Source organism: Monodon monoceros, unplaced genomic scaffold, assembly GCF_005190385.1.
Source record: "Monodon monoceros isolate NGI ecotype Baffin Bay Population unplaced genomic scaffold, NGI_Narwhal_1 Super_Scaffold_20, whole genome shotgun sequence".
Classification (NCBI taxonomy): Eukaryota; Metazoa; Chordata; class Mammalia; order Artiodactyla; family Monodontidae; genus Monodon; species Monodon monoceros.
In genome coordinates, this window is record NW_021703777.1 from 66,902,057 (window position 1) to 66,929,369 (window position 27,313).

Genomic DNA, 27,313 nt, shown 5'->3' on the forward strand with positions numbered 1-27,313 from the left:
AGGTAGATCTGAGCTTCTCCCCAGCTCCGCCAGCCACTAGCACGTGACTTTGAACAAGTCATTAAACTGCTCTGTGCTCCAAGTTTCTTCTAAATAAAATAGAGATTTGTTGTGCAGATTCAAAAAGACAATACATATTAAATACCTTATCCAATGGCTGGCAAGAAACTTTAGCTTTCCTCCCTTGAACCAGGGTATTTAATTGGCTTTGTATTCTACGTTAAAGCATTGAATTTTTAAATGATCTTAAGGATGACCAGCCTGCCACAAATGAAGTCTAAGTTCACTGCAGCGGAAAATGGACTGGAAAGGACTGGAAGCAGGGTAGAAGTCAAACTGGACGGGGTGGGCAGAACCACATGTATCTATTAGATCAAAGTGAAAAAAAGCCACTGGTGAATAACTAATTTACAGACATCAAGTGTTTTTGAAAATTCCCCCTTCAGACAATACCTACCAAGTAAAGTTAGTTTGTTCTCCAACCTCATGGCAGATTCAAGTAGTAATTCTTCCCTGTTGTCAATGCTGGTTTCAGCTAAAAAATGATTTCTCAGCCACTCTGCATATTCAGTGTCACTCATGACCTATGAGGGGGAAAAAAAGCTATGAGGCAGGCCATGTGATGAGCCTATGGTATTTCCTTCTCTGGGTTCACTCAGGCCAGGTCCAAATCCTCACACTACCCAGTCACAAACTTCCCGAGCTCTGTGATCAGACTAGTGTAACACTGAGGATGGATAGACCCTGTAGCTCAGAATCTCTGGGAAATTCTAGGCACCATATAAGATGAAAGTAGGTTAATCAATTAAACCAGGGAGTATGCAGTTGGGAGAAAGGAGCCACTTGAAAGTTAAATTCAGGGTTATTCTAATGGTGCAGTTGAAAAAGTGGTGTCCAGTACTCAATTTCAGGTACTATATAGCTAGCAGCACCTTTGATTTCTTTTGATGGCTGGTTTATAGGGTGAGTTATCTGTAAAGGTTAAAAGAAAAAGGAGGCCAAATGGGTGAAGCAAGGAAGTTCTCTTCCAAACAAAAAATTAAGTGGAATTCCTGGAGAAGGAAACAATGATACATTTTCCTTTGTCTTCAGGTTGCTGTAATGGGAGAAATCTACTTTCAGTTCTTATAAAGCAGCATGCAGTAGAGGGGGTGAGGCAATTTCTCTATCTACTCATTCTTGCCCACAAGGTAATTTGATTTGGGAGAATCTGACATCTACTGGGCTACATTTTTATCAGGGCAGGATCATTCCACTGAGGCAGAAGGTCTGTTTCGATCTTGAATTCTTCATTCTTCTTACAACTGTGTATGAGGCAGGCTTTTGATTCTCCACGCAGCTGGTTGACTAAGTGCCTCAGAGTCTACACCAGATCCCACTTTCCCTAAGGCAGTTCCCAAGAACTAGAATTTGGAGAAGAAATGAGAGATGCCTACATTGGCCTCAGGTCCTAGCTATAGTCTCCAATTCAGTTCTCCCAGGAGCTCTATTGTTTGGGTACTACTGGACAGCCATTGAAGCACTGATACTTTGATCTACATGTATCTCTCAATCTTCTCTACCAGCCAGAGCCCAGAATGAAGGAGAGAAAATTGATACTTTGGCTTCTAACACAGCAAAAATTAACTGTAGAGCTCAGAGCCAGGGAGGGAAAAGACAACAGAACGGGTAGGAGGTAGTTATGCAGAAGAGGGGGAGAGGTGGCAAGAGTAGCCTCCTTGGTTCTTCTCCAATATTTCCCCTATGTGGGCTGATCTGATTGTTCTCTGTTTCTTTTCCTTCAATGTTCATCATAGCTGTTATATCTTGACAACAGACTCCCTTCCCTCCCCCATAAGCACATCCTTCTCTTGCACTAGCCCTTACCAGACTCTCCTTCTCCACCCTAAGTAGACTTCCGCACCTTCTCCTGCCGCTGCTCTACTCTGAAACAATGAGTTAGCTGAGTCTGTACTGAAGGAAGAAACCCTATCTAGGTGTGCAGCTGGGGATGCGGTTGTGGCCATGGCTGTAGGGATGGGGCTGGGGACGTCTTGGCTTATCAATGAGGGAGGGTAATATAAGGGTGTAAGGCCTTGCATATAGCCTCATTACAGCTGAGCAGCTTGACTTGGTCAACAACTAAGCCATACCCCACTGGCCGAGTGGCACAAAAAACTTGACCAATTCACTCTTAAAAGGCTTCGTATCTCTGTTTCTCCCATGCCCCCAGGGGTGGTTCTGGTAGGAACGCCCCTCAAATCACTTCTTGGAGCTCTGTCTTCTTTCTTATTACTTAAATTTTTATCTAGAAAGGATTCACTATGTCCCAGGGTTATTCTCAATAGAGAATGATAAAAACTGAGATAATATTTAGGAAATTTACCTGGATTTACAGATAAAGACTTATGAGCCCACCAGGAAAAAATATCAAGAACTTATAAGTGGAAAATTAAGGCCAGTCTCCAGCCTCATTCTTTTCAAAGCACATTTAATGCTGTAAGATAGAGGAATGATATTTGCAAGGTACTCAGAGAAAGAGAGTAGGATCCAGGGATGTTTATTCCCAGTCATACTGCATACTCCATACAAAAGCACTCGGATATATCGAAACATGGGAGAACTCAGACAATATAACTTTCAGACATCTTTCTGGCAAAATACTTTGAGAACAAACTACAACCAACCAATATATAAGGAATAAAGAAGCGATATGAAAATAGAGCCCAGTGGCCCAAAAACTTTTCCCGATGCTTGGATCAGGGTTTGATATGCGCTTGTTTTCGTTAAATGATAGTGGAGCTAGGAAGGAAGGAAGCCAGCCTACGGGCACACGGAGCAGCCTTACCCTCTTTGCTACACACAGAGTGCGCAGGCCTCGCTTGGTGTAGGCATCCAGGTGCTGCTGGGTTTTCTCCCTTAACATCGTCTGTTGTTTTTCCAGACCGGGTCCATCTAAAATAATTAACACACGTGTTCCCACCAGTTTGCCCAATGACATATTTTTTTAAAACAATGGTAACTTAACCCACAACAAACAAAAGGTCTTGTAGTTCTGAATCCCAAATGTGCATTTATAAAAAGGACCCCTCAGAATAAATCTTTCCCTTGTCTCTTTTTCCCTGGGGAGAGAAAAGTACCAAGAACTTAATACAAACACCATTCCCACACCATCGATAATGACTGTCACAATGATTATAAGGATGCTGGCTGTCATTTACTGAGCATTTACCATTTTCTAGGCTCTGGTCAGAGGCGCGGCTTACATTGCATATAGTATATCATTAAACCTCTCAGCAACCTATAAAGGAGGTACCATAATCCCCACCTATTGAAGGCAAAGGACAGTTAGGTAACTTTATCAAGACATAGCTACTGTCAGAATCCAGATTTGAACCCTGTCCATGTAACCCCAAAACTTAGGTGCTTTCTCACCAGATCCTAGGCAGCTTCCCCTTCACTTCACCAAGGGTGACGGATCCCTACAGATCTGCTTGTTTGCCTTTATAAATCCCTTGAGAGTGGCCCTTCAATCTCCAAGCCCTTCCTATCACTTCCCTCTCAGTCCTGTATGAACCCACCTGGGGAAGCCGCTGAGAGCAACTCCATGATCACAGAATCAGCGCCCTTTGTATACACCACGACTTGGTTGGAAATGGGGTGCCGGACCACAACGGACATTCTTTTTCTGACTGAGTCGAAGGGCAGGATGTGCAGGAGTTGAAATGTTAATGGTCCCAAAGCAGCGAAGTCCACCATGACCTGCTCTGGGGTCCGGGACTGCAGAGCGCACTGGTAAGCCCGGGCGGCATATACTAAGGCCGCTTCATCCGGGCTCTCAGCCTCATAACACAGGCTGCAGGCCAAGGGCTGTCCAGGGAGGGATTCCACCTTGCCATTTGTGACATCCACATTGCTGTCTTGCTTCTCAGTTTCTGTGGGACAAGCTGAGTTACCAGAGCCCTGGGGACTCTTGCTTGTCTGGGAGATCTCTTCCTCCACAGGTGAAGCTGGTTTCATTCGACTAAAGAGAGATAGTCTGCTCACAAAGGCATTTGGGACCCCAGAGGATGGCTCTTTCCCACTGGCAAGAGATGGTGAACTTGATCTTCGGACAGACAGTCTCTGGAAGAGGCTTTTAATCTCTTCCAAAGACTTAATGGGCATTGCACGCACAGAAGAGAGTCCAATCTAGGAAAGATAATATGGGAAGGTCTCGATAATACAGTCAAAGGCAGCTGACAACAACTGTGAGGTCAAACTGGGGGAAAAAAGGAGATATGAAGAGTTACCACTCCCTCACATAGCAGCCTGCTTCATACTTACAACTGCCGCAGGAAACGTTAATAAAAATAAAAATAGCCATGATGAAAAAGATGCACTAATGTTGATGGCATTGTGAATTTCAAAACCACTTAGGAAGAAAACTGATAGCAAAAGACATAAAATGCTACGTTGCTAGCAGTGGACGTACGTATAGCAAATTCCCTAATGAAATAACTTAAACTATAAAAAATTAATAATCTTTATTATATGCATCCTAGCAATAACAATTTAAAAATTACAAGCAAGTATTTTATAATAGCAAATTAGAAACATCTTAAAATGTTACAGAACATTTAAAGGTCAAGTTTATAAAGATTACAGGGCACTATTGAAAAAGCTAAAAAAATAGTATTAAAAACAGTATAAAAACAAATGTATCATAATACACATTTAAAACACTGGAAGAAAGTAAATCGAAAGATTAACAAACTGTACTTTTTTTCTTTTATTTTCCAGGTTCTAAAAAAGGTTGTTAATATGACCTTTTAAGCAAAGTAGGCCAATAAAGTAGCTCACAGAAGAATTATCAGCATCATAATAGGAATTCAAATTTCTATTTTTATAGAACTTTTTCTTGTTCATAGCCTGATTTCTTCTAGATCTTAACTCTTATCAGTGATTAAATTTAGAATTTAATAACTAATTGGGATGACCAATTAATTGAATGCTAAAATTTTCTCATTTAGAAATGCCCAAGGCATTAAAGAATTTTCTCCTAATAAGTATTAATTTTATGATAGTTTGAGGGACTCATGCTGGTCAATTTTCAAACTTACTGGCAACTCAAAAATGAAAAGTGAAACTCAACCACAGATGACGTTTCTGTACTCCACATGAATTCTGATTAACTCTTTATTCATTGCCTTTCTGTCACTACCTTAAAATATCATGAGGCTTAGGCTCTTATATGCCTAGAGATTCAGGCTACAGAATATTATATTCTTTGGGGATAAGGCAACTATATTTCTTAAACAGAAAACACCAAAAGATGTCTATATTGGAAACAGATGTATATGAAAAAGTGTTACATGGGGAGAAAAACAGAACATCCAGTGAGTTATCCTCTAACTATGTAAGTTTTCAAAGAGCAAATTTCTAGTTGAAATCTTATAAAAATACAGTTTCTGATCAAATGAAAGCTTAATGGGAAGTAAAACATTTTTATGTTAAAACTGACCACCTCTGAAGTTGCCAAGAGAAAATGATCTAACAGAAAATTAAACTTTGAGTTGTGCTGCAAATTGAATTTTAAATAGATGTATGCAAAAGGGGAGAGAGTTATATTCAAGGAAGAGAGCACAGCAAGCGGTAAATCACCAGTCTCTAAAACAAGTTTTTCTTTTTAATTGAAAATGAATTTTCCATGGATTCTAAGCTACAAAGAGACTTTAAAAATCCAGCTTGTGTGGGAACTGCAGAGCCTTGGTATGTTATAGATGTATTGGATTTTAGAGCGATTGAGTTTACATTACCCAACTGGTACATGAAAAGGGACATTATCATTAAACATGATAATGAATCTAATACTTTATATTTTGCTTGATGCAGTGCATATGTTGGAGGTTTTAGAAGTTCCACAGAAAGCTTCAAATTTGGTAAGCAAACTAAAGCAAAATGAACAGAGTCACATTTTCCAAGAATTGTTCTCGTCAGCTATCCTCCTAGAGGCAAAATAGTATAGTAGCTCTGAGCCACACTTCCTGGGTTCAATCCTATGTCTCCCACAAACTGGTCCTGTGACCCTGGGCAAGTTACTTAAGCTCACCTGTAAAATGGGGAACAGTAGAGTAACAGCACCTAACTCATGGGGCTGTTGGGAGCATTAAACATATTAGTACCAGTAAATCACTTAGAACATCATAAGTTCAGAGTACAGATTAAGTAATGTATAAATATTACCTGCTACTATTGTTAATTACGATCCACATAATAAGACGACATAACAAGTACATTTAAACCCAAAATTCTCTTCTGGAAGGTGACCCTTGTTTGCATTAGAGACTTACCTTTTGCCGTGGTTGGTTAGGAGCAGAAACCACTACTGTGTTGCAAATTGCCAAAGCAATAAAGAAGTCGATGATGTACAGAGTCTCCAGTGGTGGATCTGGGATAGTCTCATCCAGTGGGGTAAAAAGCTGAGGTGTAATCTGACTAAACTTGTCCAAAAGCCTGGTGTCTGGTACCACATCCGTTTCCTGAAGATCCAAAAAGACAAAGCGTTGTTACAATAAGTACCTAAAAAAACGAGTTTTAAATCTACGTGAGCTTTTCTAACCAGAATCTGTGAAGCACGAGACAGTAAACTGTATTCTTCTAAAAAAGATTTAATGGACATGGTGTCATGGGAGGTGAGAATAGGGAAATAAAAGAGAAAAAAATTAAATGGAAAATTCAGAATGCATAATATGAATGGAGACTACCTTGACTCTTAACTCAAAGTAAGCAAGAGAGGAACAATGCCTTTCACCAAAAACTAGCTGAGTGAGTTTTCTTATTTTGAAATACACAGGGCAGAGCTATATTTTATTGTGTCTAGGATTCTACTTTGGGCATATATTCATCCCACAGAAACTGATGAATATCAATTCTTTTAAAAGTGAGGGCGTTATTCATACTATGTTATTTTAACAAAATACCTTACAGCTCAAATCACTACTATTGTTAAAAACCAACCCTCCGAAATGAAATTACTATAAGCACGCTAACAGAGTTCGTCGGTATTTCCTGGTAACATGCTACAAGACACTAATATCCAAGGGTCCCTCTAAGAGATTTCTGATCATCAAATATTTTTGGCAACTGTGCCCTATGCCCCTCTCTTTTGTACAATTCCTTTTACAAATTGGCTTTAAGAAGTTTGCTTACTGGGGAAAAATACTTCCTTTTGTTAAACACAGTACTTCTCATTCTTATTTAGAAGTACTAGTTTTAATGAAAGGATGTTGTACTAGAAATCTGTAGTATGCAGTCAACTGCTTTACAAATTTTTCAGATGAGTCAAAAAAGGGGCCATCCCCTCTGAATCAAGTTTTCACAAAAGTGCCACTGTATTCTAGAGGAGTCCTGACTGCAGAAAAGCCAGGAGAGGTGACGGAGAGAACACAGTAAAATATGGAGATGTGTGATATTAGATTCAGAGTGACCGTGGCTTGCATTTTATGCTTAGGAGTTTGGTGAGATTTAGCACAGCCTCAATAAGAAAAGAGCACAGGCTGGGAATCACATGGGTTTGGGTTCAGGTCCTAGACCCACTGCATACCCTCTAGGGGCCTAAGGCTGCTTACTTAACCCTCTGAGCTTCATTTTCCCTCTTCTGAATAATGGTAAAAAGTACACCTACCTCACAGGGTGGCTGTATAAAGTAAATGAGAGAACGAGTGACATGAGACCAGCACAGCAGAAACCCAAATAATTTAATGTTCCTTCTCCTTCTCGAACGATACACTCACCTTCAGGCAGGTTACCAGGCTAACAATGGGTTTCAAAGGTCCCAGTTTTCTGCTGTCACAAGGCATTCTTAAATTTCTATCTAAAAACAGCATCTCTTGCTCCGTGATATTTGACTTGGCAAAATTTGAACCCTGTTGCAGTTTGATGGAGTTCGTAAGCACTTGTAATCTGATGGCCGTTCATTAACGAGTTGGCCACATTTCCTCCCGAGTCTCACACATAGTAACACTGAGCCAGCGCCTGTGCTGGGCCCTCAGTGACTCAGAGAACCATCCTTTCCTTGAGGACCCCCTTGCCAAAGTCAGCAGAAGAGAGTGGCAACATCTGAGACTTCTTTCTCACTCGATACTCAGGAACCTTGTTGCATAGGATTAATGAAGGTCTATGATGATACTGTTATCTAGTGAGCGTGACAGACGCCGTGGGTTGGAGCAGTATTTCCAGAGGCACCCTTCTCAGAATGTTGATGCGAATTAAGCAAAACCCCAAGGAGTTCCATACTGAAATAAATTTAAGAAATGTTTAAACAGTGCTTTATTGTAGCACTTCTCAGAGCGTTTAATGGGTACCAGGAATCTCCAAGAAGAGGCTAGTATGTGCAGGTCTCCCTAATTTTATTTTTTAGGGACGTTTGTTCTTTGGAACATGATTAGGATTGAGTTAGGGACCTCAGAAGCAAACGGTGATTTCATTGTGCCAATGATCTCCGCATTGACTAATAACTGGCTTCAGAACATAAGGACTCTACTGCATGTTGAAGTTACTCTAAGGCTAATGAAGATTTGTAACTTCCGTCTTTGTGACAAAGACATAAGTCAATCTAATAAGTCATCTGGGGAATTTAAGAATCTGTGCTGTGATCATGAGAATAAAAGAGATCCTGGAGCTGACCAAAGCTGGGGCTCTGGTCAGCAAAACTGTGTTTATAAAAAGTACTGTCAAAATAAATGTAAGAAACTCCGGACCATACAAGACCCTAGAAGCATCATAAAATAATATAAAGAAGAGCCCAGAAGAAGATTTAAGGAAAGATACATGTCAAAATGAAACTGCAGGAACAGAATGTTCTTCCACTTTAGTTGCTGTCTCTAAAATAAGTTAATCCCTAGTGACTAAGATATTTAGTTGCTGAATTGAGGAGAAAGTATAGTGTTATCACATGCAATTCTTATCTGTAAGATTATATCACAGGTGTTTTTACCTAAGATCCAAATTTTCCTCATGGAGACCTTCTATTACAAAATTGACTTTTGCTCTTTTTTTTCTATGATGGACAGATCCTACCTTCTCTGAACTCTGATTACTCCAAGAACCAGGCCCAAACCATCCAGCTTTAAATGATTCCATGCATATGTACTCTCCCCACAGGGTGTGTAAGTTCCTCTAAAGGAAGGACCATATCTTATAGATTTCTGTACATTTTTTTAAATTGAAGAATAGTTTATTTACAATGTTTCAGATGTACAGCAAAGTGATTCGGTTGTATCTATATCTATTCTTTCTCAAATTCTTTTCCATTATAGGTTATTATAAGATATTGAATATAGTTCCCTGTGCTATACAGTAAATCCTTGTTGCTTATATATTCTATGTATAGTAGTTTGTATCTGTTAATCCCACACTCCTAATTTAACCTTCTCCCCTTTCTTCTTCCATAACCATAAGTTTGTTTTCTGTCTATGAGTCTATTTTTGTTTTGTAAATAAATTCATTTGTATCATTTTTTTTTAGATTCCACATATAAGTGATATCATGTGATCTTTCTCTGAGTTACTTCACTTAGTATGATAATCTCTACGTCCATCCACATTGCTGCAAATGGCACTATTTCATTCTTTTTTATGACTGAACATTTCTTGTAGATTTTTGGATCCCTAACTCAGTAACTGGTACATGGATAAGCCATAAAACGTTATTGCTGTACATTACTATCAGACACTTGCTGGTTTTATATTCCATAAAGAAGGGGGTGGAGAAACAGATTGAAAAGATGTTGCTCCTTAGAAAGCAAGTACATAAACCCCTCCCACTTGACCTCAAACAGACATTTTTTTAATGCAGAGAAAATGTGTACTCCTAATTAGGGAATACAGAACACAGTGTGGACAGCTTCCCATAACTGAACTAAGCCTTATCTATTTCATGGTGGGAGTCCAACATCTTTGTCCTCATTTTAGATAACATCTGGCTACTTGAAATTTTAGATTTACCCCCATGATTCATATTATGCTTTCCTACCAGCTTGCAGATTTCACATTCACCTTTCTTTCTTCCTCTCTCCCTCCCTTCCCCCCTCTCCTTTCTTTCTTTCTTTCTTTTTTCACCCTATATAAATCCAAATTAAACAAGCAAATGTTGGCCAAGACTTCTCTTTGCCATCTCATAGTGTCTGCCAAAGCTTTTGGGTAGCCTTACTCTATACTGAATGTTAAGTTTGTTTTAAAATTGAGTGATTAAGATGCATTTTAATTGTTTATGCGAAATCTAAAATGTCCACGGTTTAATAATGGACAAAGATACTCCGCGTGGGAGATCAAGTTGACCAAGCTCTAATACTGTGCCCTACTCCCCACCTAGCTCCACCTGTACCTGAGGGCTTTATTTCATTTCCCACTGCCACCCTCACTTTAAATATAGACACAAATGCCTTCTCCTTCAGATTCCTAAATACCACAGACCTGAAGAAAAAAGACAAAGGCCAATAACTGCACATGGACAGCTCCTCCTCCACACGATGTTCTCCCCAGTTCTGTGGTTCTGAGCCTTTGCACATGCTACACACTGTCTGCCCCAAGTGCTTTTCCTTCCTTTTCTACTGTGTAACCCCCTACTCATTAGTCTAATCATGTTACATTTTATCTCTTTTTTGCAGCCTTTCTGGATATCTTCTCACCCTTGTAGAGCTGATCATTCCCTTCTTTGTGCCCTCACTATACTCTGAATTAACTACCATTACTGCATCTTTAATACAGGGTTATCTTTATTTACTTATATGTCTGCTTCCTCTACCTAGAACAAAGCTGAAGGCTGGGGGCATGTTTTACTCATTTATATCCCTGGTCTAGTATTATGCCATTGTCTTCCATTAGTCCATTAATTAATTCACTCCTTTTATAAACATTTATCGTTGATCTATGGTGTCAGGCACTCTTCAAGGAAAGAGGGGTGCACAGAAGAGATGGGATCCCGGGTATGTGGAACTCACATTCTAGGTAGGGGAAGCACTAACCTCTAAACATATAAGTAAATTGCTTCTAGATTGAGACAAGAGTGGGAGGGATGGAATGTACTTTGGATTGCGTGGTAGCTAAGATTTACTGAGGAGGTGACGTCTGAGCTGAGACCTCAGTGGAAAAAAAAAAAAAGGAAACAGACATATAAAGATCTAAGAGGATAACACTCCAGGTAGAATGAATAGCATGCTTGCTGAATGAAAACTTCTAGAGGATTAAAGAAGCATAAAAACACTGACTTAGAAAGTTAAGGTTTCTATTTCTAAAATAGGTCACATGAACCCGGGACTCACAGTCCTCAATGACATTCTAACTCCCAAAGCCGGCGCACCTTGGCCAGCACCCTGACCTCAGGTCCTCAACTCTCTGACTCTCACCTTGCCTCCCCCATGTAGGGCGCCATCTTCCGACCTTCCACTTCTGGACATCACAGCTCTCAGTGTGCTCTCAAGCTGGTGTTCCCAACCTGGGCTCCATGGATGGACTTTTAGAATCATATGCACAGTTTTTACGGATGCTAATTTTTCAGGTCAAAGGATCTATAGCTTTCTCAAAATAATCGTTAGTCTCCAAGAAGGATAGAATCGGCTTGTCTAGAGTAAGAGTGAGAGATGGTCTCATAATTCAAGGAAGACCTCTTTATCCTATATGTAAGGGTGTAGTACTGAAAACACAAAACAGAACAGCAATCCCAGAGCACCTATATAATCAGCATGACACACGGCATTGGAGTACAGGGCAAGTGAAAACATGAACTGAGTGGGAAGACTGAGCCTGTTGAGCAGTTTCATATAACCACCTTCACGATACCTTATTGAGAGTGGACATGCAAGGCACTGACCTCAGATGCCAGGGATTCAAGATGATTTAAGTCCTTGCTCTCAAGGAGCAAGGTCTATGTCAGAGGCAGAAATAAGGCCAATGTCATGAGGACTAAGGGGCTGAAGGGCAGGAGGGACTGTGTAAACAGAACTTAGAAGCTGAGAAAAGACAGTCTGAGAAATCTTCAGGAGAAATGATATTTAAAGAAGGAAGTATTTCATCAGATCTGGTAGACAGAGGTAGGCAGTGAGGGGAGAATAAGTTTTAGATGAGAAATGGTACAAAAACCATAATGACTTTAACCTAGGAGACAGTCCTTTGTTCCAAGAAGAGGGAGGCTGAATCAGGAAACCGCGAGGGAGACCATGGCACAGTCCCACCTGGTTGCTAATACCCTTGACTTCCAACCAAACATGAGTCACTATGTGGTTAACTTCAGGTGGGTGGGAAATAAAAGATCAGCAGGGCTTCCCTGGTGGCGCAGTGGTTGAGAGTCCGCCTACCGATGCAGGGGACACGGGTTCATGCCCCAGTCCAGGAAGATCCCACATGCCGCGGAGCGGCTAGGCCCGTGAGCCATGGCCGCTGAGCCTGCGCGTCCGGAGCCTGTGCTCCACAACGGGAGAGGCCACAGCAGTGAGTGGCCCGCGTACCGCAAAAACAAAAAAAAAAAACAAAAAAAAAAGATCAGCAGAGGAATGGGCAAAATTGATAAAATAGAAGAAAATAGATACCTATTTCTGATACAGCCTGAAAATCAGTACAGAGAAGAGGTGGTGTGCATTCTCCCCCAACCCTTTTTCTTTCAGAAGTTGGAGAAAAATTAAGTCCAGATGTTTGGAATAGCTTGACATATGGCAATGATAGAATGTAACAGGTATGATATCCTTAGAGCCACAGAAATGCACAGGATGAATTGCAGTGAAACGATCTTCCTAGTTGCTGAAATTGTACATTTGGTGGAACTTTGAAAAGAGCCAGATTCCCCTCAAGGCCTTTCCAGGACGAATGAGATCCCTGGGGTCTATTCAGATCATATCTCTACTATGAAATTCTATATAAATTCAATGGAGAAACACGAAGTTTCCCCAAAGCTGTTTCTTTCTTGTTATGTAACTATTTCAGAGGTCACCAACTGCTTACCAGTCTCATAGCTGGGGAATCTTCCTCTTGATTAACACAAGAGTTAATGAAATGTGGAAGGCAGTTGAAATTTTATAGAATTTTAAGTATAGCAAAACGTTTGATTTCTAATTCTTTCACACGAGTATTTTTCCTCTTTCCCATCTTCCACATGGTCCTTCTTCTATGTTTTCCCCTCAGGACTCAAGAACACACCCTGTTGAGCTCTAGATATAGAAATATTAGAAAATGACCTTCTCAGGACTAGGAATGGGGAAGAGAGCACAGATTTGGTGGATCTGGGGGAAGACTGCAAAGCGATAAAAAGGCCTTGGAGGATACCAAAAGGCTTTTGAATTTCCCTATCAGTTAGATATACTTACCTGTCTATAGATACCTCTGTGGTCGTTTTGCTGGTTCTGAAAGTGAGCCATGATCCTTAAACCAAGGCTACTTTCTCTGGGCTATCAACCCTGACCAGAAACATTATGTTTTTTCTGAAATGATACACTATCTCTCAACACTGAATTATCTCCAAAATTAGGACATTGTGAGTGTGTGGCAGTCACACAGAGCTGCACTTATGCAGTCTCCTCTCAGGTAGAAAAGACAACAGCGTTTGGCTCTATTATAATTACAAGGATATTCTTTCATTATTAACCGTGGACAGACAAGATTCACGTCATGCATTCACACTTACAATGGGGCTACTGAAAGCAGCCTGTCTGGAATGAGGGACTTCACTGGCTCCACTTCCTAGAGCAAAACAGCTCCCAGTAAGATGATTTGAGGATATACTTCCTAAAGGTCCACTGCCAACCATCTTGCAGCTGGGGGCCCTTGGTTTCGCCATATTGCTGAGGGAGCCACTGGGAGTGTCAGCAGAATCGTCATCTTCAGAGGCAGCTTCCTGATAGGACTCTAGCCTCTTGGCTGAGGGATAAAAATCACACTGGGTCATTCCCTGAGAGGAAACTCTCGCAGATCGAGTGTCAGGCACTTACTTAAACAGCTATTTCACACCATCTCCTCCCATTTTAAACCTGGCCTCCAAACTCCTCCAATACTGAGTGAATGGATTTACATCATTGAGAAAAGTAGAAGCAGAGAGGAACTCCCTTCTCTCCCCATTGTCAAATCTACCAACCTATCTGCATCTGTACCCAAACTCTCTGCCCTCCCTCATACTACTACGGATGAAGTTTCAAACACCAAACCCTTCACTGTGATCTGCATGCCCTTCTCAAGCGCTTCACTCTTAACAACTCTCCCCTCTTTTACTTTCACAGTCTCTCAACTAGTCTCATGGCTTTCTGTATCTCTCCACGGACACTGCTCTTGTCAAGGTTGTCAATGAGCTAGCTCCATGTTACCAAACCCAGTGACTGCATCTATTCATATCTTTTTTGAATTCTTAGCAATATCCAATGTCCTCTCCTTTCAAATGTCTCTTTCGGTTTCTCTTGATACCACGTATACTGTTTTTCCTCCTGCTTCAGTGCGGCTACTTCTTAGTTTCTCCTGCTGTCTCCTCTTCTCCTCAGTCCTCAGATACTGGATGGCTGCAGGAGCTCCTTACCTTCACTACCTATATACTCTTTCTTGGTGATGTCATCTGGTCCCCCCCACCTTTGAAATATCATCTCTGTGCACAAGACCCCCAAACCTATTCCTTCAACTCTAACCTCTAATTAGAATTTAGACTCAGACATCCAACTCTCTACTTGACATTTCCAGTTGGATGTCCATGAGGCTCTTCCAGCAGATATCTGCATGGCTCACCCCCTTACAGCTTCAAGGAGACTTGGAGGTATCCCTTTGTCAATGAAGCCTTCCCAGATCTAACCACACTGTTTGTTACATATCCTACCCTAGCACTTAGCACCATCTACACATCATATACCTTATTTTTAATTTTTTGAATCATCCATTAGAATATAAACTCCAAAAGGGCAAGGAATTTTGTTTTTTGTTAATCTCATATTCCTAAAGCCCAGAGAAGGGGGTGATAGATACGCAATAAATACTTGTTGAATAAATAAACAATGGACATCTTAAATTTGGTATATGGTAAATGTAGACCGCTTCCTCTCTTCCTCCAAATCACCACCCCCGCCTCAATTACTCTTTCTCTGGTCTTTCTCATCTTTGTAAACGGTACCTAAATATCTACCTAGCTGTTAACACCAGAAATTGAAGACTCTCCTTGATTTTTGTTCCCTACGCCGCCCCCCACTCCCACATTCAGAGCATCACCAATAGCTGCCTATTATTCATCCAAAATATATCCCAAATATCTAAACTTCTCTTCACCTCCATTACCGTAATCCAAGCCACCATCATTAAAACAGTAGCTAGAGTGATCTTCTAAAACATAAAGCAGATCAGACCACTCCCTGCACAAAACTTTCCAGTGGTTCCACAGTTCACTTAGAATAAAATCTGACCTTCTTATCCTGGTGTACCTAACTCAAAATGATCCGGCCTAGGCTGACCTTTCTTTTTTTTGTGTGGCACGCGGGCCTCTCACTGCTGTGGCCTCTCCCGTTGCGGAGCACAGGACCGGGGCACGAACCCACGTCCCCTGCATCGGCAGGCGGACTCTCAACCACTGCGCCACCAGGGAAGCTCCTGACCTAACTTTCTTGCCGCTCCTTCTTCTGCACTAAATCCAGCCTCACTGGCCTTTCTTTACTTTGAATATTGCCAAGCTCATTTCAGTCTGAGGACCCCTATACTAGCTGCTCCCTCTGACCAGAAGGCTTTTACCCCTGAATTCAAAGATCATGTCATTCAGATCTAGGCTCTGATATCCCCCTTAGAGAAGCCTTGCTCAACCATCCAAAGTAGCCTTCTGCTCATTCTATATCACCCCATTATAATTTTCTGCATAGCACTTTTCACTATTTAATATATTTTTTTAAAAAATTAATTTATTTGTGACAATTTTCTCTGATATAAGTTCTATGAGAGGAGGGGCCTTGTCTGTCTTGTTATATGTGCTTGTTTGGATTGCTAGTTGCCTGTATTCAGGCTAAGTCTAGCTACTGAATAAAGTATAGCTTTTGGCAAGTTAATTTATAAAATAAAGAACATTTGCATATCCTATTTAATAGTTTTTGTCTATACTTTTTAAGGACAAGGAAAGGCTAAGATTCTGTGTTCTAGAACTAACTCTTCCAAAGACTAAGTGGCTTTTCAGCAAATCACTTGCTCTTTCTAGGCCTCTGTTTTCTTATTAGAAGAATGAATAATCTGGACTCAATGACTTCAAGATCCTTTCCAGTTCTGCAGTTCGGTAAGTTTCATTATATTCTCTGCCTAAAAAGTACAGACTATTTCCCTGTATGACATTTCAGCTTCAAAAACAGATACACTTATTGTGTCCCAGACATTCTGAGGTTCTCCATTCTTACCTGTGCCTTTGCTCAGGATGTCCATTCTCTTCCTTTCTACTTACATCAATCTTGCACATCTTTAAAGGCTTGGTTCAAATGCCAGTTCCTCACTGAAGACCTCTGTAACTGTATTGGCTCTCACCCATACCACTCATTGGTACCACTGTATAATTTCCATGTACTACTGAATGCTACTATGTGTCAGGCATTTGTCTCATTTAATCACTATAACCACCCTCGGAGGTAGATATTTTTAATACCTTCATTTCAGAAATAAAGAAATCAAAACTAAGTAATTTTCCCCATCTCACAAAAGTGATACAGATCAGTCTTATAGCCAGTTATATTAAAATCTACAGCCAGCACTATGAGTCTTCATGCTATATTGTTTCTAAATGTAGCCCAAAAAGTTAATATGTATTATTCCTTATTATTTCACATGGTCAATATCCCCTGCTCGATTTCAATGAGTACATGTTTTGTAGTTTAAATAATGAGTAATGAGTAAATGAATGAGTAATGAATAATGAGTAAATATATGAATAGACATATGAATAATATCCTTAGCATCAAGGGAAAGTTGCAGGGTAGGGAGTTAACATTTACTGAATATCTCCATTTCATCAAGAACCTTGCTAGGTCCTTTAATTTTTTTTTAACTTTTTATTATTATTATTTTTTCCCTTCCTTTTTCACACTTCCTCTAGCTTACTTTTTTTTGTTTGTTTTGTTTTTTGATTTTTTTTTTTTTTTTTTTTTTTTGCGGTACGTGGGCCTCTCACTGCTGTGGCCTCTCCCGTTGCGGAGCACAGGCTCCGGATGCGCAGGCTCAGCGGCCATGGCTCACGGGCCAAGCCGCTCCACGGCATGTGGGATCTTCCCGGACCGGGGCACGAACCCATGTCCCCTGCATCGGCAGGCGGACTCTCAACCACTGCGCCACCAGGGAAGCCCCCTCTAGCTTACTTTGATAATCCTTGGCCACCTGGCCAGGACCATTGCCTTTGATTGTGTGGGCTGTGCTAGGTTCTTTATATAAACAACTATATATATAACTGTATCTCTATATGTTTTGTTTTTATCTTTAAAATAATGCTATTGTACATACTAGGAACTATCGCTGTTCCACTTGGCAGTAAAACAGTGAACAGTTTGGGTGGGTAGAGTTAGAATTTGAATTTGGGTTTTCGTGACTCCAGAGTCAGTACAAGTATCCATTGTGTTATATGTCCTTAGCAGTTACTTGTACACAAGCGGTTAGCTCAGTGATTCTCAACAAGGGGTGAATTTGTCCCCTAGCGAACATTTGGCAATGCTTGTACACAATTCGGTTGTTACATCTTGGGGAGAAGTGCTACTGGCATGTGGGCAAAGGCCAAGGATGCTTCTAAACATCTTAAACAGCTCCCCATAAGAAAGAGTCATCCAGCCCACAATGTCAATAGTGCTATGTTGATCAATCCTTGAGCAGCTAAAGAAATTTACTGATGATGTGATAGCATTTTAAGAAAAATTAATTAGAATGCTACACAACATATATAAACCTGAAGGCTATACGTTAGGAATTTCCCATAGCCATCATTAGGGAACCAGTCATGGTGCAACTGTGTAATTAGTATAAGGCCAGATGGCTGAGCTGTTACTGTAGGACAAACTTGCTCAATAAGTAGAACTGCAAGAGAGAAATTTAAAAAGACCTGGAGTAACTCAATCTTTAATAATTTTGTGGAAAGCTATGAGAAATAAATCAGTAAAGTTACAATGTGATTCAGAAAACATAGCTACTAAGACCCATACTTTTAGATTCTGAAAAATTTTTTAAAAATTGGGTATGAGGTTTATTATTATACTGATAAACAAAATCTATCCAAATGATCAAGACTTACTATGTCTCGTAAAGTAGATTCTAGTTAGTTCCATGAATGCCTCAAAGTGGCAAAAGAATTCTTGCTTTCCAGCTCGTAAGAGAAAATATACAAAGTCTGTAATCTTTCCTTTGTCTCAAGGTAGGTACTACATTAGGTACTACGCTGACTACTTTATTTCTCTCTTATTTAATCTTTCCCTTCTCTTCCAATTCCCCTCTTCAAATATCCAGTTAACCTGCTCACAGCCTGTAATTTACATTTTTTTGATATCTGGAAGAAGTGAGCATGAGACTATGGAACAAAACATTTACCACACGTTTCAATGTGCTCTCCAAAGGGCCAAACGCAAGGGTGAACAGTACAGGACACTCAGATTAACTTCTTTCAACTATATCATCCGCATATCCTCAATCAAACATTTTGCTATGAACTAATCCCCCAAACATTTCCAGCATTCCAACTTTCACCTGCTTGTAAACAGCACATTCAGCTGAGTTTCTTTCAACTGTATCATCCACATACCCTTGACACAAAACCTTTCATCCTAAACTAATTCCTCACATTTCCAGCATTCCAGGAATTTGTCCAGTATCTCCAAGCCCCAAACCTTGATCAGTGCAAATCCACCTCCAAAACGGACTGCCTGAAAATCAAAACAATATGGAAAGAGAACACTGACCTTAATCGTACAGCACTTAAAAAGATATTATGTTTCCGTGCCCGTCTCCCACATTGGACCATGAGTTCCTCAACACACAAGCCTATTTCTTATTTTGACAACAATAATTATGATAATACTAGCAGCTAATACTTACAAAGAATTTATTCTGTGCCATGCTCTAAGTGCCTTTTCATGATTTATCTTCTCTTATCTCTTAACCACCCCATGAAGTAGATCTATTACTGATCCTTTTTATTGTGGCCCAGAGAAATTATATAAATTGCCCAGGGTCACACAGCTTGCAGGCAGTGGAGATGGGAATCAGACTCAGGAGGCTTGATCCCCAAATCCTTGTTCTTGGAAACTACTAAATGATGCCACCATGTACATCAGATGCACAAACTGCATCATAAAAGCACTGTGTAGACACACCCAAATAGAGGGACATTCTACAAAACCCCTAAATAATGCCCCTCAGAACTCTTAAGGTCATCCAAAAAAAGGAATGGCTAAGAAACTGTCAAATCTAGAGGCACCGAAATGATGACTGTTACGTGATTTCCTGGATGGGATCCTGGGACAGAAAAAGACCTTTGGTAAAAACTAAGGAAATCCCAATATAATATGGATTTCGGTTAATAATGAAGTATCAATATGGGTTCATTACTTATGACAAACGTATCTTAAGACTAATGTAAGATGTTAAGACAAGGGAAACTGGGCAAGGGAGCATACTGGAACTTTCAATAATATCTTTATAACTTTCTGTAAACCTAAAACCATTCTAAACTGAAAAGTTTATTATTAAAAAACTTTCAGTAATCTTTTAAAGGAGTTTAAAAACTGTTTAACACACATATAAATCACGTGGGGATATTGTTAACTGAAGATTTTAATTGAAGCTTTAAATAGGGGCTTGAGACTCTGCATTTCTAATACACACCTGGGTGTTGATGATGCTTAGTTCATGGACCAAATTTATAAGTTACAAGGTTTTAAAACAAACAATGGTGTCATCAGATGTGTTTAGTTCAACAGCATAAGGGTAAGGGGTTATTTCCCAGCAGCAACATTTTAAATGGAAATATCTCCTAGTCAATTCTTTTGCCAAAAAATCCTGAAAGCTTAACTAAGTTTCATTTCAGTGAAAATAATGTCTCAGGGTTAAATTGTGGGGAAGACTAGCCCCTATCATTACTAACACCAGCATTTAGAGAGAGACAGACAGACAGAGACAGAGAGAGAGCACGTGCTTGTGTGTTTGTGTACATATACTTGTTTTAAAACCATTACTGACAAGAGACCAGGAGCTCTGGATGTATCTGTGGTAGAGAAGTGTTCAGAGGCAGAGTCAGCACCTCATAGAGGTGGTGTATGTAACACTCCATGGCTCACAAACAGTTATCTCATCAATTACAGTTCAGCCCGGATGGCATTTAATTCTCAGTCACTCAGTATCTTCCCTGCACGAGGGGCCACAGAGAGAAGTACTCACTGGGCAGGAGCGTGTATATTCAGGGACAGGGGTGGGAGAGGGCTGGTATTAGCACTCTTAGATGCTACAAATACAAAATTTAAAACCCAACAAATATAAAAAATAATGCAGTGCTTCCCGCCATATATTTTGTAAAACATTACTTCTGTAAGATACTTCTCAAAAACAGGGATCTATAATCAGATAATCTTGGAAAATAATAATCTCACAAATGGACAGAGGGGTTTACCTACAGTGATGTTCACTGCAGCATTGTTTGCCACAGCAGATGACTGTTGACAACCTAAACTAATGGTTGGTTAGTTACATAAATTTTGGCAATCATTACAGTGCAATATGGCATAACCATTAGAAAAATAAGGAGAGAATGGAAAGGCAATCATGATGAAGTCTTAAGAAAAATGGTTATACAAGTCAAAGCACACTGTAATGCTATTTTGTTTAAAAAACATATATATTAATGTTCACAGGAAAAAGACTCAAAAGAAATGTGCTAAAATGTTAATAGAGGTCCAATCAGTTTGGTGGGAGTTTTTTTTTTTTTTTTTAAATTGGGGTATAGTTGCTTCACAATGTTCTGTTAGTTTCTACTGTACAGAGAAGTGGAGCTCTCTCTGCTATACAGCAGGTTCTTATTAGTTATCTATTTTATACATATTAGTGTATACATGTCAATCCCAATTCATCACACCACCACCCCTACCCCCCGCTTTCCCTCCTTGGTGTCCACACATTTGTTCTCTTCATCTGTGTCTCTATTTCTGCCTTGCAAACTGGTTCATCTGTACCACTTTTCTAGATTCCACATATATGTGTTAATATACGATATTTGTTTTCCTCTTTCTAACTTACTTCACTCTATATGACAGTCTCTAGGTCCATCCACATCTCTACAAACGACCCGATTTCGTTCCTTTTCATGGCTGAGTAATATTCCATTGCATATATCTACCACATCTTCTTTATCCATTCATCTGTCAATGGACATTTAGGTTGCTTCCATGTCCTGGCTATTGTAAATAGTGCTGCAATGAACATTGGGGTACATGACCCCAATGTTGGGGTATTGCTACTCCAGCTTTGATTTCCATTTGAATGGAATATCTTTTTCCATCCCCTCACTTTCAGTCTGTATGTGTCCCTAGGTCTGAAGTGGGTCTCTTGTAGACAGTATATATACGCGTCTTGTTTTTGTATCCATTCAGCCAGCCTGTCTTTTGGTTGGATCATTTAATCCATCCACATTTAAGGTAATTATTGATATGTATGTTCCTATTACCATTTTCTTAATTGTTTTGTGTTTGCTTTTGTACGTCCTTTCCTTCTCTTGTGTTTCCCACTTAGAGAAGTTCTTTTAGCATTTGTTTTAGAGCTGTTTTTTTGGTGTTGAATTCTCTTAGCTTCTTTGCTTGTTTGTAAAGCTTTTGATTTCTCTGTCAAATCTGAGTGAGATCCTTGCTGGATCTACCCAGCAAGGGTAGTATTGTTGTAGGTTCTTCCCTTTCATCACTTTAAATATATCGTTCCACTTCCTTCTGGCTTGCAGGGTTTCTGCTGAGAAATCAGTCGTTAACCTTATGGGAGTTCCCTCGTATGTTGTCATTTTTCCCTTGCTGCTTTTTAATAATTTTTGTCTTTAGTTTTTGTCAATTTGATTACTACGTGTCTTGGCGTGTTTCTCCTTTGGTTTATCCTGCCTGGGACTCTCTGCACTTCCTGGACTTGGGTGGCTATTTCCTTTCCCATGTTAGGGAAGTTTTTGACTATATTCTCTTCAAATATTTTCTCTGGTCCTTTCTCTCTCTCTTCTCCTTCTGGGACCCCTATAATGCGAATGTTGGTGCATTTAATGTTGTCCCAGAGGTCTCTTAGGCTGTCTTCATTTCTTTTCATTCTTTTTTCTTCTGTTCCACGGCAGAGATTTCCACCATTCTGTCCTCCAGGTCACTTATCCGTTCTTCTGCCTCAGTTATTCTGCTACTGATTCCTTCTAGTGTATTTTTCATTTCAGTCATTGTGTTGTTCATCTCGTTTGTTCTTTAATTCTTCTAGGTCTTTGTTAAACATTTCTTGCATCTTCTCGATCTTTGCCTCCATTCTTTTTCCAAGGTCCTGGATCATCTTCACTATCATTATTCTGAATTCTTTTTCTGGAAGGTTGCCTATCTCCACTTCATTTAGTTGTTTTCCTGGGGTTTTACCTTGTTCCTTCATCTGGGACATAGTCCTCTGCCTTTTCATTTTGTCCATCTTTCTGTGAATGTGGTTTTCTTTCTGCAGGCTACAGGACTGTAGTTCTTCTTGCTTCTGTTCTGGTGGGAGTTACTGATGGCTTTAAAATTTTCCTTTTTTGGCCTGAAATTTTCTAAAATATTGCTTTTGTAATAAAAATGCAATAAAAAATATGGAACAATGCAGAATATCATATCCAGTATGATTAGCTATTTTTCACATTGTATAGTGATTATATGATACTCAATGTTTTATTCTTCATACACACAAGTAACAACAAAAGCTGGCTTAAAATATATTTACCTAAGAGGAAATATAGTATATTTTTAAAATTTTGGGCAGGTGGATGTCTAAGTTGAACACTACTGGCAGAAATCATAATATCTATAGTCTTAATAATAGACATAATAATTGATAAGACTGATTTCATAAAAATATAAAACTTCTCACAAGAAGTGACACCCTAAGCAAAGTTAAGAGGCTGTGGTAGACAGAATTCTAAGATGGCCCCAAGATTCCTACCCCACCCCCATGTACACACCCTGTAGGATAGCATCTCACTTCTATGATTAAATTATGTTACCTGACAAAGGTCAGAGGATTTGGCAGATATAATCAAGTGTCTAGCCAGTTGAATCTGAGTTAATATAAAAGAAGCCTATCCTAGGTAGCTTGACCTCATCAGGTAAAAAGAGGTGCCACAACTTACCTGAAGTCAGAGACTCAAAGCTAGAGGTTCGGCTGGTAGCCTTGAAGAAGTGAACTGCCATGCTGTGGAGAGGCCACATGGCAAAGGGATGGTAGGCCACCTCTATGAGCTAAGAATGGCTCTAAGCTGACAGCCAGCAAGGAAGCAGGGGCCTTAGTCCTACAACCTCAAGACACTGACAACTCTAAAACCAGGAAACCAAAACGAGGACCCTGGGTCGCAGATAAGATCATAGCTCCAGCCAAAACCTGTATTTCAGCCAGGTGAGAGACTCAGAGAGGACGTAACTATGTGCACCCAGACTCCTGACCCACAGAAGCTGTGAGACAGTATGTTTGTGTTATTTGAAGCCATCAAATTTGTAGTAATTTGTTATCAAATTTGTAGTAATTTGTTATGTGGCAACAGAAAACTAATACAGTGATAAATGATGAACCAAGAAAGTATTAATATTTGCCACCTACAGAAGAAAAGGATAATATCAAGGTTGATACTCAAATTATTTAACTGGTTCAATACAAGTGCACAAATGAAAATAGACATGGGCCACAGACAACCTAGACTGGGGTATACAAGCTGAACATCAGCCCTGCCTTAATAGATAAAACCCTCCTACAGATTACTAAGAATAAGAAAAGCTCATTTGTTAAATAGGAAGACATGATCACTCTAACAAGGATATTCAAATGGCCAGAAACATACAAAAAGTTAAACAGTTAAACATCTCATTACTAATCAAAGAAAAATTAAGACAATGAAGTGCTAACTATGACTACAAAACTCACAAATTAAAAAGAATAAGTTCATCCCATTATGGCTGGGTGTGAAAAATAGGTGTTATTTTTCTGGGTTGTGAGAACATAAATTAGCACAATATTTTATAGATAAATTTTGTAGGATCTATAAAAATTTTATATGTGCAAACCTCTGGATCCAGTTGCTAGACATGTATCTTATAAAAATAATTGCACAAATATGTATGTAGAGAAATGCATATTGCATGATGAATTTTATTTTGTATATCATAATTTTTAATCATAATTTTTAATCTTGTCTGTCTCTTGCCTTAAACGCTAAGCTACATGAGATCAGGGACTCATGCCACATATTAGGAGCTCACAAAATATCTGTTGAATGAATAAGGAATGTTAATTGCAAGTACTGTTATAAAAGCAAACTAAGTTTGACCACATATAATGCAATACCATGTACTTAACGTTAAGTCATGAACTGACTTGGAAAAAGGTCCACGAGATAATGAGGAATAAAAAAAGCAAACTGCAAAGCATTATTATGACATATAATAACTTATAAAAGGGGAAATGTGCAAATATATATTTTCACATATACAGGAATATGCATAAAGAAATGGATGGTTATATATTCACCAAGTGACTGATGGTGGTTAACTTCTAGGTCAATTTGTTTTGGACATTTCTCATAATTACTTCCATAGGAGTACACTTACTCTTATAAATAACAAAATTAATGAAGATCAATTCTTTAAAGGAAACTTACAATTTATATATTTACTTCCTTAGCCTCAGAAGTTCAGTTCATCTTATTTCTTCTTAAACTAGGTATTCTCAGCCAACGACCAATGAATACCTATGGGCTGAATGATGGGGTCTGGGGAAACTGTTGTCCCTTTGGAATTATTTTCAAAATATTTTTCAGGGAGATGGTCCATAGTTTCATTAGATTCTCAAAAATATCTATAATGCAATATTCATTGTCACCAAATCCAACCCCCAACCTTCTACGACTACTGGTAATTTACTTTCCGTTTAGAGAAACCATGGCAAAAAAAAAAAAGGAAAGAAAAGAAACCATGGAAGTAGAATCTTTGACTTTGACCCACTAACTCCTGACTTACTAACTTCTGACCTAACTTTTAAAGGGACAACAATGAAACAATGCGTATTTAGAGGAGTTAAGTACTCAATGATTAAGTATAGCACTTCTGTGCCAGAATTACCAAGTCATTAAGTGGGTGCAAAAACGACCAATCTTAAGGCTGGTTTTCATAGAAACCCAACACTCACCATTTTCTTCATGGCAGTAATCAAAGCCTGCCACACTACATCTTCGAAAAACCATCTTATTCTCAGTCAGGGTTCCTGTTTTATCAGAAAAGAGGTACTGAATCTGTCCAAGATCCTCTGTGATGTTCAGGGCTCGGCACTGAACAGTAGAATCCATTTTCTCATTGTAGAAATCCACATCGCTTTGAATAAAATATATTTGTCCAAGCTTCACAATTTCAATGGAAACATAGAGAGAAATGGGAATCAAAACCTAAGAAGAGCAAAACAATTTTAAAAATGTTAAAGGTGGAAAAGAAGGGATGAAAAACCATATAGTGCTGGATAAGTAGCAAAGATCTTAATATTCTATGATGAGTACAATAGAAATTACCTGTAACAAAATGATCATGGTCCAAAACATATAGAATCCTCCCAACACTGGTGATATGACATGTCCATCAGGCTCAGGGATGTTAAAAAAGGGTATGTTTTCATATCTGCTCAACCAGATTCCATGACCTTTCAAAAAATGTACAGACATCAAAAGGATGCTATGTATATATTATAGAAATATAGAACTTTATTCCTAAAGAAAGAGAGATAAGAGTATTGGTTTTGGTTGAACACCAACCGTTTAAGAAACAAATTCAAATTCAAACGGTACACATTTTCCTGTCTCTGTCTCTCTCACTCCTTACATCTCTTCCCACATCACTTTAGTACTGTGGCCATGTGTACGGATATAATCAATATTAATGCTTTTCAGGTTAGAGAATGAGAGAGATAAAGATGTGAATAAAGCAATTATTGGCAAATAAAACCTCCCTTACAAAAGTCAAACTTTTTCATAAATTTCATTTTGAAAATACTTTTAAATAAATATCTTGCTGAAAAGATGTCAGCAAATAATCAAATTCTACCTACCCAATGCACCAGTTAAACACATTATAATCAACAGTAGGACACAGCAGAGGACATCTGTATTTGCTCTTCTTTCTAAGTTGCTGCGTTTATACCTTGGTCCGCTGTTGTTCAGCATTGCTTTGGTTTCATGGCCTACATGGGTAACACAGTATGTGAGAAAATGTGCAAACTAAAGCCAGGTAACAAATATCATATTTTTATATCTCGCTGGCAGACAATTTAATGAAAAGTAGTTATGCAATATACTTTGTTAATTTAGCTTCTTTTTGTGATCTCTTTAGAAAAACAGAGACCAATGATTAAGGTTATCAAGACAAAATTTCCTTTCTGCTTCTAGAGATTACATTTTGAGTAAATGGAAAATGTTAACTTGCAGAAAAGCACAGAGGAGACGATTGTGAAAAGTCAGAAGCATAACCAACCTGCATAAACCACAATGCCCATGACAGCCTCTGTGTTTCTAATGGTGCATCCTCTAAGTAATAAATTCTCTTTACTGAGACCCACACGTTCTCTGTTGGAGTGTTCTCTATAAGAAAGATAGCATATAAGTTTATTTTTAAACAGCAAAAATGGGCATGCAAAAATAAAAATGATTTTTGAATATTCTTGATTACAGTATGAAGTTAGGCAGTTCACAGGAAAAGATTCAAATCTCTGATGCACTTGCTTTTGTTATTTCAGTTACCCACCTTGGCTGGGGGAAAAAAAACACAACAGGTTTCTAACACTGCTTTCTACCATTCATTGTCAACTTCCAGTATTGATGCTACAAAAATTAGAAAATATTCCAACTAAGGAAACTATTTCCTCTAGTAGAAATTGTATTTGGGGGTAACTTAATAGCTGATGAGGGAAAAGGTCTTGATGGAATTAGAAAATTACCATTTTTGACCCTGGTGAAATCAAGGATTACTCTTAGGCAGTGATAGCCAGTGGCTAAAATCATTAGGTGGAAGGCTGGTGGGGAACTTTATAATGAAAGGATAAGGCTGACAACACCAATCTTAACATAACTACCAACGGGACAAGGGGACATCACAGGCCTCCAGCCTCCAGAAGTTCGA

General features: G+C 39.2%; 1 protein-coding gene across 2 annotated transcripts in view; it reads right to left on the reverse strand.

The window, feature by feature from the left end:
- ATP10D (ATPase phospholipid transporting 10D (putative)) overlaps window positions 1-27,313 on the reverse strand; it is a 116,443-nt gene that overhangs the window by 28,760 nt on the left and 60,370 nt on the right. For both annotated transcript variants that reach the window (XM_029234748.1, XM_029234749.1), the window contains exons 6-14: window positions 26,669-26,775; window positions 26,247-26,378; window positions 25,714-25,841; window positions 25,341-25,593; window positions 13,633-13,865; window positions 6,312-6,500; window positions 3,561-4,170; window positions 2,828-2,934; window positions 458-584 (exon numbers count right to left, since the gene is read on the reverse strand). In XM_029234748.1, coding sequence (XP_029090581.1) covers window positions 458-584; window positions 2,828-2,934; window positions 3,561-4,170; window positions 6,312-6,500; window positions 13,633-13,865; window positions 25,341-25,593; window positions 25,714-25,841; window positions 26,247-26,378; window positions 26,669-26,775 — 1,886 coding nt within the window. The remainder of the gene's footprint in view (window positions 1-457; window positions 585-2,827; window positions 2,935-3,560; window positions 4,171-6,311; window positions 6,501-13,632; window positions 13,866-25,340; window positions 25,594-25,713; window positions 25,842-26,246; window positions 26,379-26,668; window positions 26,776-27,313) is intronic.